General features: G+C 40.4%; 1 protein-coding gene across 1 annotated transcript in view; it reads left to right on the top strand.

Moving 5' to 3' along the window:
* The window catches only part of rasgrp3 (RAS guanyl releasing protein 3 (calcium and DAG-regulated)), a 53,513-nt gene extending 39,083 nt beyond the window's left edge, over nucleotides 1-14,430 (top strand). The window contains exons 9-17 of the mRNA XM_030069982.1: nucleotides 479-757; nucleotides 1,909-1,989; nucleotides 3,047-3,160; nucleotides 3,831-3,946; nucleotides 4,357-4,504; nucleotides 7,162-7,198; nucleotides 7,452-7,601; nucleotides 8,255-8,634; nucleotides 10,972-14,430. Of these exons, the coding sequence (XP_029925842.1) occupies nucleotides 479-757; nucleotides 1,909-1,989; nucleotides 3,047-3,160; nucleotides 3,831-3,946; nucleotides 4,357-4,504; nucleotides 7,162-7,198; nucleotides 7,452-7,601; nucleotides 8,255-8,634; nucleotides 10,972-10,980 (1,314 nt within the window). The 3' untranslated portion in view covers nucleotides 10,981-14,430. The remainder of the gene's footprint in view (nucleotides 1-478; nucleotides 758-1,908; nucleotides 1,990-3,046; nucleotides 3,161-3,830; nucleotides 3,947-4,356; nucleotides 4,505-7,161; nucleotides 7,199-7,451; nucleotides 7,602-8,254; nucleotides 8,635-10,971) is intronic.
* Nucleotides 14,431-16,330: the final 1,900 nt, after the last annotated feature.

Here is a 16,330-nt window from a genome sequence, read left to right as displayed (position 1 = left end):
GGCTAGGCAACTGTTAGGTTGCTTTACTGGTTGCCCCTGGAGACCAGTGAAACCAAGTCAGATTACTCCAGTGAGACAGAGTCCCCCCAAAGGCTTAGGAATTCCATGAAACCTTAACCTGTGTCATGTCACACTCCAGCCTTCTATGGATCAAGAAGTCATAGACTCTGGGCTATCCCTGGTTCTCAGCCCACAAGGAGTAATATTGATTGCTGAGGAGTGCAGGGAGCCACATAGTTCAACTCCAGCTTCTACATGTTGAGGGGTCAGGGACCCCATGCTTGTTTAGGGTTAGGTCAGGGGTGTTTTGTATAAACTGTGGGCTTGTGAAGCCCTTTGAGACTGTACACACTGATTAAGGGTTCCAGATAACTTGAATTTGAATATATATGATAGAATTCTTAATCATCTTAATCAGTATTAATCCTTCAAGTATTGTCTTATGCTCCCCTCGCATGCACAACACTTCCTGATCCAGATCTGGAACGAGATGACAGAGCTAGTCTCCTCCAACAGCAACTACTGCGGCTACCGCAAAGCCTTCAGCGAGTGCCAGGGATTTAAAATCCCCATCCTGGGCGTGCACCTCAAGGACTTGATAGCGGTGCATGTGGTCTTCCCTGACTGGGTGGAAGATGGCAGCAAGGTGAACCTGGTGAAGATGCAGCAGCTCTACATGACCTTCAATGAGCTGGTGTCACTGCAAAGCGCCGTCGCCCAGGTGGAGCCCAACATGGACCTCATCTACCTGTTAACAGTGAGCTCCCACACCATGTGCATCTTGAAACTATGGATGATTTAAGGCAAAAGAGGTCTCAGTTTGAAATATTAAAAATAAATGTTATTGACCAAGGAAGTTTATACATATATAAGGAATTTGACTTGGTGGTTAATATAAAATATAAAAACTAGTACATAAAGTACGGATATAACTATTTTTTAGACCTATTACAGGAAATCTGAAAGTTCCATAAAGGCAAATTAAACTCTTTTAAGGCTAAACAAAATTAATTTTAAGAACATCAGTTAAAATAAAGATTCAAAACTGAGAGTCATTTTTCCAACTACACATACCTTATGAATGTACTGAAACTATAAATGGACAGATTTTTAGGAGGTGTATTTGATGAGTAACTGATAATCACATTCACTGCATCACATTGTCCTTCATATTGGAAGCAGATTGGGTGTTTTTAATGAAGTGTTAAAGAGCAAAAACTTGAACTCTGGTCATTTCATTTTGGATTTGGACAACATTTGTGTTAATGTTGTGTATCCTACATTGCTTTTATGTGTGCTAATGCACAGCTGCTGTAATTTTGTGCTGACAGTTAATTCCTCTGGCTTGGCTTTGAGGCTAGTAATATAATCTCGTAAAATAATCTAATCTAACCTCACCTACTCCAGGAAATCAAATATATAGATTAGTCTGAGTTTGAACTGAAAGATCAGAATTCATTTAATTTTTTTGGACAGATGACTGTCATCATAATTGTGCATCCATTTATCCAGAAAAACATGAAGAAAACAAACTCAAGCAATGAAGACAGAGAGATTGAAAATGTAATTTCTATTGTAGCTGATCACTATTTGAAACTGCAAGATAAATGGTCAAAGAGAACCTAAACAGCAGGCTGCAGTGTCTAATCTGGTGGAGCTTCCGCAGGATTAGATGAGACCATAACTTTGGTGGCTTCCCTGACAGACTGTCCAGACATGAAGTCTCTTGTTGTTGTTCATTTGCACACACAAGGTCATTTTTAAGCATTTTCACGTGATGACATATTTAATGTTTTCATTTCAATTTTTGGTGCAGAAATGACAGAATGACAGTAAGAACATGCTTTGATAATGCTGCTGTCACTTGCTTCCTGTTCTAATTATAACCTGAGCCTTCCGTTTTCTCAGCTTTCTTTAGACCTTTATTACACAGAAGATGAGATTTATGAGCTGTCATTGCTAAGGGAACCACGTAATCCCAAATCACTGGTAAGTTTTAGTTGAAAAGACTTTGAAATGGTTGGCATTATGTGGTGAAGTTTGGTGCAGCTATCAAAGAAGAAGGCGATCCAGGCATTCCAAATACAAGAAAACGTAACACCAAGGAAGCAAAAAGTAAAAAGCCTTTATTGCAGTAGCTAAATCATTAAAATCCCAACATGTTTTGACCACTGCAGGTCTTCGTCATGGCTTTAATAATAAGACACATGGGATGCAATCACATGACCCAGAGAATATCATGACAAAACAATGGGTTTGAAAGCTAAAAATTTCAGCATTTAGCCAAGTCGTTGTTTAATCACAGGTATCAGTCACCATTCCTATCAATCCCAATAGAAATATGATGTTAATACAGCGATGATTATACACCACCATTGTTATACACCTAATATATTACTTTATTATTTTTTTTTAAACATTACTGAAAATGTATTGAACAATACTCTTGTAAGCAATGAGAACCAAAAATCTTCCCCACAATATCATTGGGTTAAAAGTATGGCTAATAAACAGAAACACTGAAAATATAGTTTTTTAGAAAAAGTACAAGGTTACACAATTTTTATTTTTTGACTTTTGCATAGCATGAATGCATGTTTGAAGGCTCATTCACTGAAGGCTCAAACAATTTGTTTAAACTAGTTTGAAGCCACATGATTCTGCAAAATGACTTCTGATGGTCAGCTGTTCCAGTATTTAAGACAGAGGTGTCAAACTGGAGACTGAGAGGCCGCAGGTTTTCATTTCAACCAAAAACTCCACCAGCTGACTTCACTGATTAGTCCCTCCTCTGCGCTTGAAGGTGAGGTAACAATAGTCTTGTTCAATACTTTTTCACCAAAAAATTTTAAAGAAGTAATATATTAGGACCTGTTCTAGACAAAAATGGTGGTGTATAATCATCACTGCACACTACTGTATTTTGTCGGGGGATAATAAAAATCTTACTTTATCACCCCCTTTAAACTTGAAACTTGTGTGCTGTCTGGAACAGCGGTGTGATGGGCCATGTGCTCTTCTAAAACTTTCATTCCTTCTTCCACAGCCTACCTCACCAACGACTCCCAACAAGCCACTGGCCCCACTAGACTGGGCATCAGGTGTCACCACCAAACCAGACCCCTCCGTGGTCAATAAGCACATCAGAAAAGTGGTGGATGTGAGTGAGCTTTCCAGTCAATAGACTCCATCTTTCTGAACTGAACCATGTTAATTAGTTTTCCTTTATAAGGACAAATGACAAGACAAACGTTCCCAATAACACAATAACAAATCATCACATTAGCAATAATGAGTGGGGGTCATACACCATATAAACACAGCAAAACACACACACACACACACACACACACACACACACACACACACACACACACACACACACACACACAACTAATATATAGATATAGATAGATAGACAGATAGATAGACAGATAGATATAGATATATATATTGCCATCCAAACAACTCTCACCACACTGTAATCAAATATTAATAGATAAAAATAGCATTAAGAGCAAAGACTGAAGACTGATTATAAGAGTAGTTTTACATTCTAGTGTTTGTACCACTATTGGTTGTACATGCATTATTCACACATACCATTTAATGCTTGGTGAGATATAAATCACCAAACTAAAGTCTTTGAATTGGCAAAAAAAAAAAAAAGAGTATGTTGGTGATGAATTCAGCTCATTGCCCATTTCCAATATGTTTGTCCTGTTGCCCATCTGGTAGGCCCCAAATCATTCACTGATTGTCCTTTATTAGACAGATGTAGAGGTTTGCATGTAATATTATTGAAGTTATTTGTTTCTTATCTTGTCTAGTCTGTGTTCAGGAATTATGACCATGATCGTGATGGCTATATTTCTCAAGAGGACTTTGAGAGCATTGCTGCCAACTTTCCCTTCTTGGACTCCTTCTGCGTTTTGGACAAAGACCAGTGAGTGTAATGCTGCAAGTACTTGATGCATGTCAGACATTTACTAAGAGATTGTTCCAGAACTGAACCAAACTCACTGCATACAAACACTAAGTAGCACTGCCAGTCAACCATGCCTCTCGAAGAACGTCAGCAGGGAGGCGTTTTGAGGGACAGTTATTAGGGAGGACGTGTTCCTTTGTTATAAGCTGTCCTGTATTTGCTCTACTCTGGTAACAATTAAAAAAAATCTTGAGAATGGTTTTGAGATAACATTGAGACACACTCTAGCCAAGCTGACAAGGCTGGAACATTAAACAACTGAATGTCTCCTTTCTCTTTCATTCTCTCCCTTCTTTCACTCTTGATTTCTTCTCTTACTCCTTTTCTCTCCCTCCTCCCACTTCTCTTTCTCCCTTTTTCTGTCTTAGAGATGGATTGATCAGTAAAGATGAGATGATAGCATATTTCCTGCGTGCCAACCCACTCCTCCAGTGTAAGATGGGCCCGGGGTTCATCCATAACTTCCAAGAGATGACATACCTGAAGCCAACCTTCTGCGAACATTGTGCTGGATTTGTACGTATCTCTGAAAATCCCATCACTGCACATTCCTCTCAGTTTCATGAAAGCTGAAATTGAAAGTTTACATTGGCAATTATAAAATGAACTTTAAAAAAAAATGCCAGACAGCATTGTAAAATAAAAGTTTCAGCCAATCAGCCACAATTAGTTGTGAAAATGGTAGGTGATGAGCGACTAAGAATTATGTATTACTTAAAATTGCAGCTTAGCAGATGGCTATATTTGATAATCTGAAATATTTCAAGAAATAAACCTGGCCACACTGGCTACACTGAGTTGGTTAGTTTTACTTTTAAAAATCAAGAATCTAAAAACCACTGGCATTTTTATTACTGGCAGACTTCCTAAAGGGATAGTTCCCATTTTTGGACATGGGGTTGTTTGAAATCCTCCCAGCAGTGCAGTGCATGAAAAGGGATTTTTTTTTTTTTTTTTTTTTTTTTTACTTACAATGTCCCCTGGGCAAAGCCCTGGCCTCCTGAAGTATTGAAATACACTATATTACCAAAAGTATTCGCTCACCCATTCAAATGATCAGAATCAGGTGTCCTAATCACTTGGCCTGGCTACAGGTGTATAAAATCAAGCACTCAGGCATGCAGACTGTGAAACAAGACATTTGTGAAAGAATGGGCCGCTCTCAGGAGCTCAGTGAATTCCAGCATGGAACTGTCATAGGATGCCACCTGTGCAACAAATCCAGTCGTGAAATTTCCTCGCTCCTAAATATTCCACAGTCAACTGTCAGCTCTATTATAACAAAATGGAAGCGTTTGGGAACAACAGCAACTCAGCCACGAAGTGGTAGGCCACGTAAAGTGACGGAGAGGGGTCAGCGGATGCTGAAGCGCATAGTGCAAAGAGGTCGCCGACTTTCTGCACAGTCAATTGCTACAGAGCTACAAACTTCATGTGACCTTCAGATTAGCCCAAGTACAGTACGCAGAGAGCTTCATGGAATGGGTTTCCATGGCCGAGCAGCTGCAGCCAAGCCACACATCACCAAGTGCAATGCAAAGCGTCGGATGCAATGGTGTAAAGCACGCCGCCACTGGCCTCTAGAGCAGTGGAGACGCGTTCTCTGGAGTGATGAATCACGCTTTTCCATCTGGCAATCTGATGGACGAGTCTGGGTTTGGAGGTTGCCAGGAGAACGGTACATTTCAGACTGCATTGTGCCGACTGTGAAATTTGGTGGAGGAGGAATTATGGTGTGGGGTTGTTTTTCAGGAGCTGGGCTTGGCCCCTTAGTTCCAGTGAAAGGAACTTTGAATGCTTCAGGATACCAAAACATTTTGGACAATTCCATGCTCCCAACCTTGTGGGAACAGTTTGGAGCGGGCCCCTTCCTCTTCCAACATGACTGTGCACCAGTGCACAAAGCAAGGTCCATAAAGACATGGATGACAGAGTCTAGTGTGGATGAACTTGACTGGCCTGCACAGAGTCCTGACCTGAACCCGATAGAACACCTTTGGGATGAATTAGAGCGGAGACTGAGAGCCAGGCCTTCTCGACCAACATCAGTGTGTGACCTCACCAATGCGCTTTTGGAAGAATGGTCAAAAATTCCTATAAACACTCTCCTCAACCTTGTGGACAGTCTTCCCAGAAGAGTTGAAGCTGTAATAGCTGCAAAAGGTGGACCGACATCATATTGAACTCTATGGGTTAGGAATGGGATGGCACTTCAGTTCATAGTATGAGTAAAGGCAGGTGAGCGAATACTTTTGGTAATATAGTGTAGGTACTTCCGGCTAGTTTGCTGGGGTCACAAAAATAAAAAGTTTTGCTTCTCAAAACAACATGCATTCAAAATAGTAATACATTTCTGTCACAAAACCAACCCCAGGAAAAAACTCAGACTTCACAATCACTTGGCACCATTTTAACTCCTGAAGCAAATAATTTCACCACCATGTGGACTCATATCACATCCAGGTAACTGTACAACCCAACACTCTACCACAGTTCAGTACTGCTTCAATGGAATAGTCTGTTTTGTAGATAACATTCTGTCGGTAATAGAATACGCTACATTCTCACTTAATGGCTAAGGGCCAGTTTCCCATAAACTCAGTGTATTCCTTTGAAGGCAACATTACCAAATGGGTAAAACCCAAAATATATATCTTTATACATTTACATGTATATATGTTATATTTTTACATGTTCCTTAGTAAAAAAAATGTCCACTATATATCTGCTAAGAATAATTCTAATGAAGGTTGATTCAAACATTAAGGTGACCTTCCTGTGTTTGCATTATACACCAAAGAAAACAGATACTGCACGATGATGCTGAATGCATGCCTACATTATACATGTGAAATGTGCTGTGACAGATGGTTCAGTCATGGCTAGTCTTCAGTGGTAACCACATCTACAAATTATACACCATGTGTCAGTTTGGGTGTGTTTGTGCGTCTGTGAATGGCGCAGGGTTAAAGGAGGAGTACAGCCAATGAGTGCGTCCTACTCGGTCAGTGGTTATTTGTTCTGGGAGCATGCTTGAATTATTAATTGTCTGACATTGTTTTTTTGTTGTTGTTGTTTGTTTTGTTTTGTTTTGTTTTGTTTTGTTTGTTTGTTTTTTTCTGTACCTCCACCCCACCCCACCCCCCTCCACATTTCTGTAACTGTTCCTACAGCTCTGGGGAATCATCAAACAGGGCTTCAAGTGCAAAGGTACAAATTCAGTGGCTTCTTGCATAAATGCAATCAAAATCTGAATTTAACAGCTGGATACATTGTTATGTGCATCCAACATGTTTAGTGTGTATGCATCAATATTGCAGTTAGTGCCCCATGTAACTATATGCATTGTAGTTTTTTATTACCTACAGAAACTGCTGTAACAGCCAGGAGGTGAATGGCTTGATGCAGATACTGTGGATTTGAATTTAGAACATTAGCTCCCCTGTCTTTATTTGTGCTGCAGACTGTGGTGTGAACTGCCATAAACAGTGCCGGGAGCTGCTGGTGCTGGCATGTAGGAAGCTTCTCCGCTCCACCTCTTTAGGAAGTGTTTCTACTGCCCAGCTGACCCACAGCTCACTGCCCAGCAGTCCAGCAATGCCCACATGTAAAGGTAATTTTCTGTATTTTTTCAAGAATTATTAATGATAGGGGCTGGACAAAATAGCAGATGAAAGGCCAAATGAAAAAGGACTTTAATCACAATTACAAATTTAGCTAGAGAGGCCATTTGTATTTTTGGCTTTAAATGGAAGGGGTGGTCTCCCAGCCAACACTCTAAAGGGGTTGTTCACCAGTTTTGAAACCTTTGAGACAGTACTAGCGCTGTCTCCTCTCATCATTACTGATGTTGCGTTCACAACAACCTGGAGGTCAGAACTCCAACCAGTTTTCAGTTTTGAAATGCTTATAAACTGTGGGCTGGATCTAGAAAAGCCCAGAATTGTGTGGATTTGGAGGAGAAACAGAGGATGGCTGTTTCTCATCTGACAAACAGGAGTAACCTGAAGTTAAACCTGCTGCCTTGGACGTTTAGTTTAAACCTTCATTTCCTTCAGGACTTCAGACACAGAAAGTGAATCAGAGTTAATTAAAAGGGCATTTCATTCTAATGGTAGGATTAATCCCTGTCTGGGAAAGTGCCTCATGTATCAGACACTGATTGATCAGACAGAAATTAATTATTCTTGTTGTTAGTGCATTCAGTTTTGTACCATATACTTGTTCACATATCACATAAGACGACTCTCTGTGTCCGTCCTCCAGATGAGGATGAGGTATTTGAGTTCCCAGCAGTGACGTCAGCAGCTTCAACTCAGGACAGTCAGTCCATCACCCTGATGACTGGCTCAGCCCAGCGGATCTCTGTGCGCTTGCAGAGAGCCACCACCAGCCAGGCCACCCAGACAGAGCCCCTGTGGCCTGAACACACCTGGGGGGCCAGGGACGGCGGCTCTCACACCTTCCCCAAGATGAGGTACCGGACCCACCGGAAGACATCTAAGAATAAAGGCTTTTCCCACTGGGAAAACCATGACACTGGGCAGTACCAGGGGGTGTCATCCCAAGTTAGGACAGACTCCCAGGAAAGGCCGGAGGTCCAAGAAGAGGTGGTACAGAATGGGATTGCAACACACAAAGGGAAGGTAATGCAATGAGTGCAAAGTTGTCTATTTTGTAATGTTTTAACAGACTCTGAGCGGGTTTACTCACGGCGCGATGTGGTATCAACAGAAAGCAGCAACGCAGCCAACACTACCAAGCTAATGCTAACGTGCTAGCTAACGTTAGCTAATGCTAACAACACACTTTTTAGCCAGCATTTTTAGGGACACTAGCGTTAGCTTTAGCGGACGTTAGCTAACGCTAACAACACGCTTTTTTAACAACACGCATTTTGATGCCCCGGTCATGGTCGTGCAGCCGCCCGGTAACTTTACAGGAACCTTCCTCCTACTCGGCCCTCTCAGTCAGTGTTGCCAACTCCTCAGTAAGGAAAGTAGCTACTGGCTGTCCTAAAAGTCGCTAGAAGTCGCCAAATGATGCCATCGCCTAATTTGCATTATTGGCAATTTGCACGTGATTGTAATGGACGCTGTAGGAGAGGAATAATGCCGTGGGAGAGACAAAAAGTGAGTAAAAAACACCCTAAATATGTTTTAGAACTACAAATTTACTACAGTTTTTATTAACATATTATTATGATTGACATTTTCTGGAATTGTGTCAACGGCGGCTTTGCACATGCACGATTCATCTGCTGCCTGGACGTGGAGTGGTGAGGGTCTCCTCTCTGCTCCTCTCCTGACTGCAGCTGCCTGCGACTGGAGGCTGTGACCACCTGTGAGGACTTTGGGGCGGGGGAGGGGCTCGCGGCAGCACCCGCTGCTCGCTGAGAACAGGAACTGCAGAGGAACAATACGTGCTTTCATGTCAGTTTCCAAAATCCCAGAAGTCTCCAGTAACACCAGGAAAAGTCGCTAGATTTGTCGCTCGTCGCTTTTGACAAAAAAAAAGTCGCCATGGGGAGTTGGACAGTCGCCAGATTTAGCGAGAAAGTCGCCAAGTTGACAACACTGCAGTTGAGAGGGCAGAGCGAGAGGATGTTCCTGTAGTAGCTCCTGCTCCCCAAATACTACCAGGAACCTTTCGGTGGAAACGGGCCTTAAGATTACATTGTTTGGCTTTCTTACAAAATCTACTAAATAAGGGTCATGTCTTTTTTTCACAACTGGCATTGAGGTATTTCAGAAGTAACTAAAAGTAATCAGATTACAATACTTTAATATTGTGATACTTAGATAAGTTATTAAATATGGTTTTCAACAGGTAATTTGTAATTATAATGGAATACATTTCTAAAGCAACCCTCCCAAACCTGATGACAGCAAAAATGGGGCTAACGCTTTTGGAGTTTCTGGCAATGGCAAATGGTGGAAGGAGTGAAAGGTCAATGGAAAAATCACTTCCAGAATGTTCATCCCTTTACAAAAAGACAAAAATGCTAGAAATGTTAAGGAGGAACGGCGGAAACATGTGAAACTTACTTGGTTATGTTAATTATACATAATTACTATTATATCATTAGTATTGATGTTTACAAATGCTATATGTAGCATCTTCAACAGGGACTCTGGGCAATAACATCCTAAGGGCTGAGTGGCTACAGAGGCACCAGGGCCTGTTTGTAGCTCAGTGATGAAGCAAGTGATACAGTTTTGGTCAGAATTGTTTGACACAATGGGAAAAAAAAGAGGGTCTGGGTCAAAAATTGTTTAAGGCTGCTAAATATGAAGCATGTACAGACAGGCGACAAATTAAAGGAAAAACCAACAAAGTGTGTTAGTGAGGTGTTGGGCCAGCACCAGCTGCCACAACAGCTGCAGAGATTCTCCAAGTCTCTGGAAGAGCATTCTTCCAACAGATCCTCCACATAGACAGATGTATTTTAGTAGGGCTGCAATGGAGGAGGGTAGGACAACTCTAAGGGCCTGTGATTGATGGTGGCCCTAAAAAATCAGTAGAACATCAGGTACATTTTTTCGTCTTTTTTTTTTTTTTTTGCTAATTTGTTCATTTTTTCTTGTTGTTGTTGCTTTCGATTAAATATTTACGGAGGGCGTTAAGTATATTTCACAAGCATTTAAGCACAAGGAATCTGACAATTATTTTGCTCTATTATTTCATAATGATAAATATAGTTATCTTGCAATTACTTAATTATTATTTTATTGAAATGAACTGCATTACTTTAACCAGGAATTCATTTTTCAAAAATAAGGTAATAGAGACTCCCAGTGGAAACATTGAGCACAGCTAGACACAGGACAGAACTAATCTACTGGAGACTCCTAGTGGTGACAACTGAACAATGCTAGGGACTGGGGTCCACCACCACAGCCCTGGCTGTTCTAGTTTGTGTTCTTGTAAGGCCAGCATGCCAAACAGAGACTGAATTTGTTTTCTTTCCTCTTTTCTTACAGGACAGCTGACTTAATAAGCACGACACCCAGGGATCTGGAATGCCCCCAGCAGCTCCAACCAGAAAGCGATCCTCACTGGGTGAGGTGCTCAGCTGCCTGAGGCCCCCTTTTGGTGACCTAGAGTAGCACAGCCTGCCCTCTCTAGATGTAGATGTGGACAAAGCTCAGATTAGCTACATGTGGACAATGTAGCTGCATAGAGAAACACATGTGATCTCTGGAGAGGTATCTGAGGTCAAGGATAGGACATCGGTGGAAAATGGAATACATCAAGTGGCATCTCCATCCTTGCCAGCCCTGGAGTGTCTCTCTCTGAGGATCACTGTAGATCACTACGAGGTGACTCTGGCTAGTTTTTGTTCCAGGGTATATTCATATTTAAGGAAGTGAAAAGTTTTTAAGAAAGTGTCTGTGAGGGTGTGAGCATGTCTGTTAGCAGTTTGTGAACTATGAACTGTGTGTTGGTTGACACCTGCTCTACTGTTGATACTTAAGGAGAATCAGGTTCATGGGTACTTATTATCAGGACCGGGTCATAATGTGGGTGAGATGGGATACTTTTTTTCTCCTGCCCAAACACAATGGTTAGCTTTGATTGTCACCAGTAATGGAACAGGAGATCAAAGGGTACAAAGAGCATTAGGCTAGTCCTTTCTAGTGGCTTGTAATATGTCTAACTAGTGTAGGATAGGTTACTTATAGTAACAAAGAGCATAATGTTGAAATTAAGACTAGAAAAAATAGTGGTTGTTCTGCTTGCTCTTGAAGAAAAGGATGAAGAGCTCAGTCTGAATTGGAGGATGAAGGCACTAGTGGTGTGGCTGAGGGCCATCTTTCAGAGCTTAAGTTCCAGATGTTTTTAGATGGATCCTGAAGATGTAGTGATGAAAAAATGTATACAAGACGAGTTCAGCAGTTCAACATTCCTCTCAATACCATCGTGCTCCATTATGAGCACTGTCTCAAGAGTTTTGCATGGCATGTTTGATTTAGTGGTCAGAGCAAGTCAATTGTTTGTCATAAACCACCACAGAGGCTGTTCCCACCTGGTATTAACAACCGTCCTGACAAATCACACAACAAGTGGACAGCTGTCAATCCCTTAGTACACACCTGGTACTAACATGTGTCTCCAAATACATCTCACCTGCCCACTTGTGTTCTGATCTCACTTTCCTGCTCTACATGCAAATAAACACAAAAGAGAGAGAGAGAGAGAGAGAGAGAGAGAGAGAGAGAGAGAGATAGTCCTCCCACACAAAACATATAAAATAAAATGGCTCTTAACAGGCAACAGGTCTATAACAAAAGGGGTCACCCTCGCACACTCCAGCCTCATTTTAATGTGGCTGTCAATCACTGAGGACGAGTTTCACATCTGTTACAGGCTCAACTCAATCACATTCAGGCTCAGATTATTGAATTATTCCAGCTGAATTATTCCAGGGTCTGAGAGGGTTCTCGCTTAGGTGGATAAATTGACCTGTAATATTTCTTTGGTATTCCTGTAATAACTGCAACGCCACATACACACGGCTGCAACTGCTATATATATATATATAATATTTCTGTAGTATTCCTACAGTAACTCTCGCGTCTAGCACTAGAAATAATGTGTTGAATTGTGCCAGGCCATGAAATTTAAGAACTGCCGCCACTTCTAAATTTTATATGGAAGAAAAAAAAACTGCATACTGTTAATACATATTTTAGACACCCCCCACATTTCTTGCATCATGTCTTTAGGGGAGCTCATGTCTTATTAAGGGGAGTTTTTATTCATTAACCAGCTGCTTTATAGCCGACCTGCACTTCAGTTTGCTTTGAACCAATCAGCTGACAGTGCAGCTGCACTGGGCAGAGTCAGCTCAGATATTTTCTCTGTTGGAAAAGTGACAGTCTGGCGTTGGGGGTGTTGGGCTGGACAAGACAGAGGACATCAAGCTAGTAGGCGGTCCTTCAATGCGTCCTGGGACACCTGTCTGTTTACATCTCTAATGCGATGTGGACACCAGCGTCCCAGACCACCTCTGAATTCGTCCTGAGATCCAATCACTTAGGAGGTCTTTCTGCTGTTTACAGCTGAACTCAGAGGTGTCAGGCTGTATCCAGATTTCTCAGGACGGTTGTTAAGACCAGGTGGGAACAGCCTCTCAGTTTCAGGTAGGTTGAGGTACCTGCCAGGGCATGAACTGAGCTGGCCTGTCTACACTGCCTCTGAAAAAGCCCTGTTCATGCTCAAAGGGTGTCTTAAGTGACACCAGCCTTAAAGGAGTAGTTCACCCATTTTGAAAACTGTGATATTATTTCTGTGTTTGTAATTGTATTTGGCCCATTAAAAACATCAGGAAACATCTGGTAACTTTTGCACTTCCTATATCAGTCTGTGCCCGAGGAGCAGTGGCAACCACAGAGACAAAAGTAGACTGCTTGAGTTTGGTCTTGTTTTCTTCATTGAACACGTGCCAATGTTAGGGGACAAAAGTAACATCTCTCTCCGGATACTAAAAGATAGTTGGCAAGTAATGTTGTGGCTAGCTTCGTCTTTTACAGAATGGGTGAACTATCCCTTTAAACAAAACTATCAGAGAACCACTATGTGTCAGACCTTGCAGCCCATTCCTAACTGAATAATCTGTTATGTTTCAATGCATTGATAGTTGGTTGGTTCTCTCTGTTATATAAGTGACGAGGGCATGGAAAAGCCACCACAGCTGCTAGTAAATGTTCCTCCATATCACATGTGCAACTTGTTCAGCATTCCAACCAGCTGTGGGCGACATTGTGTTGGAGACGACGTTCATAGGTAACAGATTCAGTTGAGAATAAAGGAATTAAGGTGATGAGTTGTGTGTACTGTTCTGAAGAAATAAATATGAATGGGATTTTGAAATTGCAGTAGTCAATACTGTGATTTGTTTTTGTTCCGATTTATTGTGTATCACTACTTTCTATAATGATGTAGGTGGGCATTAGTGATGTGAGCAGGGAATGGGCAAAATGTACTAGGATAACACAGTGGGACATAAGGAGAGAGGAAGAGCCTCAGAAGCTTGCCTGTGTATCAGCGTCTTGACTTTGTAAAGTCCAAGCTAACTCTGACCCTCAGACACATATATCAGTGCTCCTTGTCAATATTACTCTCAACTACACTCATCAGTGGCTTTACTAAGGGACTGGATTACTGGCACTCTAACTATTTTTTATAATTAGATTCCAACAGGTTGTAATCATATTTATGACAATGTTGACTTACTACCTATAATACACATTATTATTATTATTATTATTATTATTATTGTGGTTATTATTTAAGAATAACTGGTCTACTTGAGGAGAATGTTCTGTTGCTCACTTGATTTTAGTCAATTCAGTGTTTGATGCTATTTTTTATTTCATGGAGAGCATTTTGTAGTGTTTTCTGCAGTTTGCCATTTTTTTTTTTTTTTTTTTTTTTTTTTTTTTCCATTTGTCATTTGCAAAATAACATCTTTATTTTTCCAGTTGTACAAAATATTGCTGTTGGGTCACAGAAAAACTTTGCAGCTTTGCAGACATGAATGCAACAGCTAAGGAGTTATTTCCCAACAGGACTGACATTTGTATGAGGTTAATATAGAAATATATGAAGAGTTTCATTTCAAATAAAAGGTCATTTTGAAAAATTACATTTGAAACATATTTTGGCAAATGATTGATTGAAAATAAAACAAACTATTTTCAAATAAATATTTTTACACACCTTTAAACTGATTATTGGAAGATAATATACTGGAGGATACATGTATTTGGAATGAAATTCTTCATATATACTCATATACTTAACATAGTTTATAGTTAATTTTTTCATATAATATATTCTGCTATGCTTCCAACTCTATAATAACTATGGTGTTGGATATGATTTTCCAGTGTTAGATACACATCAACCACATATACGTACTTGGTGGCAGTTTTCAGGTCTGATACATGTTGTGGCTCAACCTGGTGTAAATTCATTTTCTAAACTGATTTAATCATATTTGATTAATTGTCTTCCTTGGCTTCATTTGTCTGTTTCTGCACAGAGGTCTCCATCAAATCATAAAGGGTCAACCTGTCCATAAAACTTCAAGTGCTAAAAACACTTTCATTATTCAAGATTGTGGAGAACAATAAAAGTAAAAATCCTGATCTCTGGACTCTTCTGTATATTATTTGTTTTGTGCAATTTCATTCTATGTTTCTTTCTTTCTTTCCATTGGATCAAAATACCATTATAGTGTGGTACATTTACAAAAACATAGCATAAACAATAAGCTGAAAAGATGTGCTGTTAACATAGGCTATTGCTGCTACGCTAAAAAAGGGAGATCAGTGTCATTTTATTGAGACATTTTTCTTGTCATAATGAGATATATTCATTTTATAACAAGATTATGGGTAACAAAACCAAATTCTGAAGAATTAAGTACTCGTGCTACAACTGGTACCACTACCCCAACATTCATCACTTCATGGGGCTGTACCCACCTAGTGTTACCAACCGTCCTGACAAATCTGGATAGAAACTGCAACAGACAGCAGGACATTTTCTTTTGAGGTTCATCACTAACAGATAGCTTGTGTGCTGCACTGCCCTCCTGAGGCTGAAACGTTCAGGCACGATGGACCTCTGGCTGCCCCAGTCAGTGATGTGCATGTGGGTACTCTCTACCATTGACAGCTGCTAAATAACACCTGCTGCCACAGAACTGAATGCATATAGCCAACACTGACACATGTCTGACAGTTTAGTGTAGCATAAGGTTTCTTATGTGATTTAGCACTGCTCTTGCTTTAAGACTCCACACTATATCAATGGCAGCGTATCTATGACAGATACATTATAAATGCTTATAGGAACACCTAGTGGCATTTACAGGAACTGCAGCAAGTAAAAATAAGTAATATATATATATATATATATATATATATACACACACACACACACACACACACACACACACACACACACACACACACACACACACACACACACACACACACAAACTCCAAAAAATGAAAGTTGTGAATAAAAGTCTGCACACTTCTGTTTAGATTGTATTTGTGCAGGGGGGTTTTGGTCAGGGACCCTCTTGAACTAATAAGACAAACAAATGTACAATAGCAAGAGGATGGGCAGGTCACCATACAATAAGAATGTTTTTATATATGTTATATATTCTAATATAATGTATTTTACACTCATCACATTTTTATAATTATATATCATTTATTTAAGTATATTTTTATTCTATATATACTTACATCATCAGTGATAAGTGGCACAAGTTTTACCAGGTGAGTTACCAGGGTATCTCTGCCACATGGAAATTAT

This window comes from Myripristis murdjan, chromosome 15 (genome assembly GCF_902150065.1).
Source record: "Myripristis murdjan chromosome 15, fMyrMur1.1, whole genome shotgun sequence".
NCBI lineage: Eukaryota > Metazoa > Chordata > Actinopteri > Holocentriformes > Holocentridae > Myripristis > Myripristis murdjan.
This window is presented reverse-complemented; position numbering and strand designations above follow the sequence as displayed.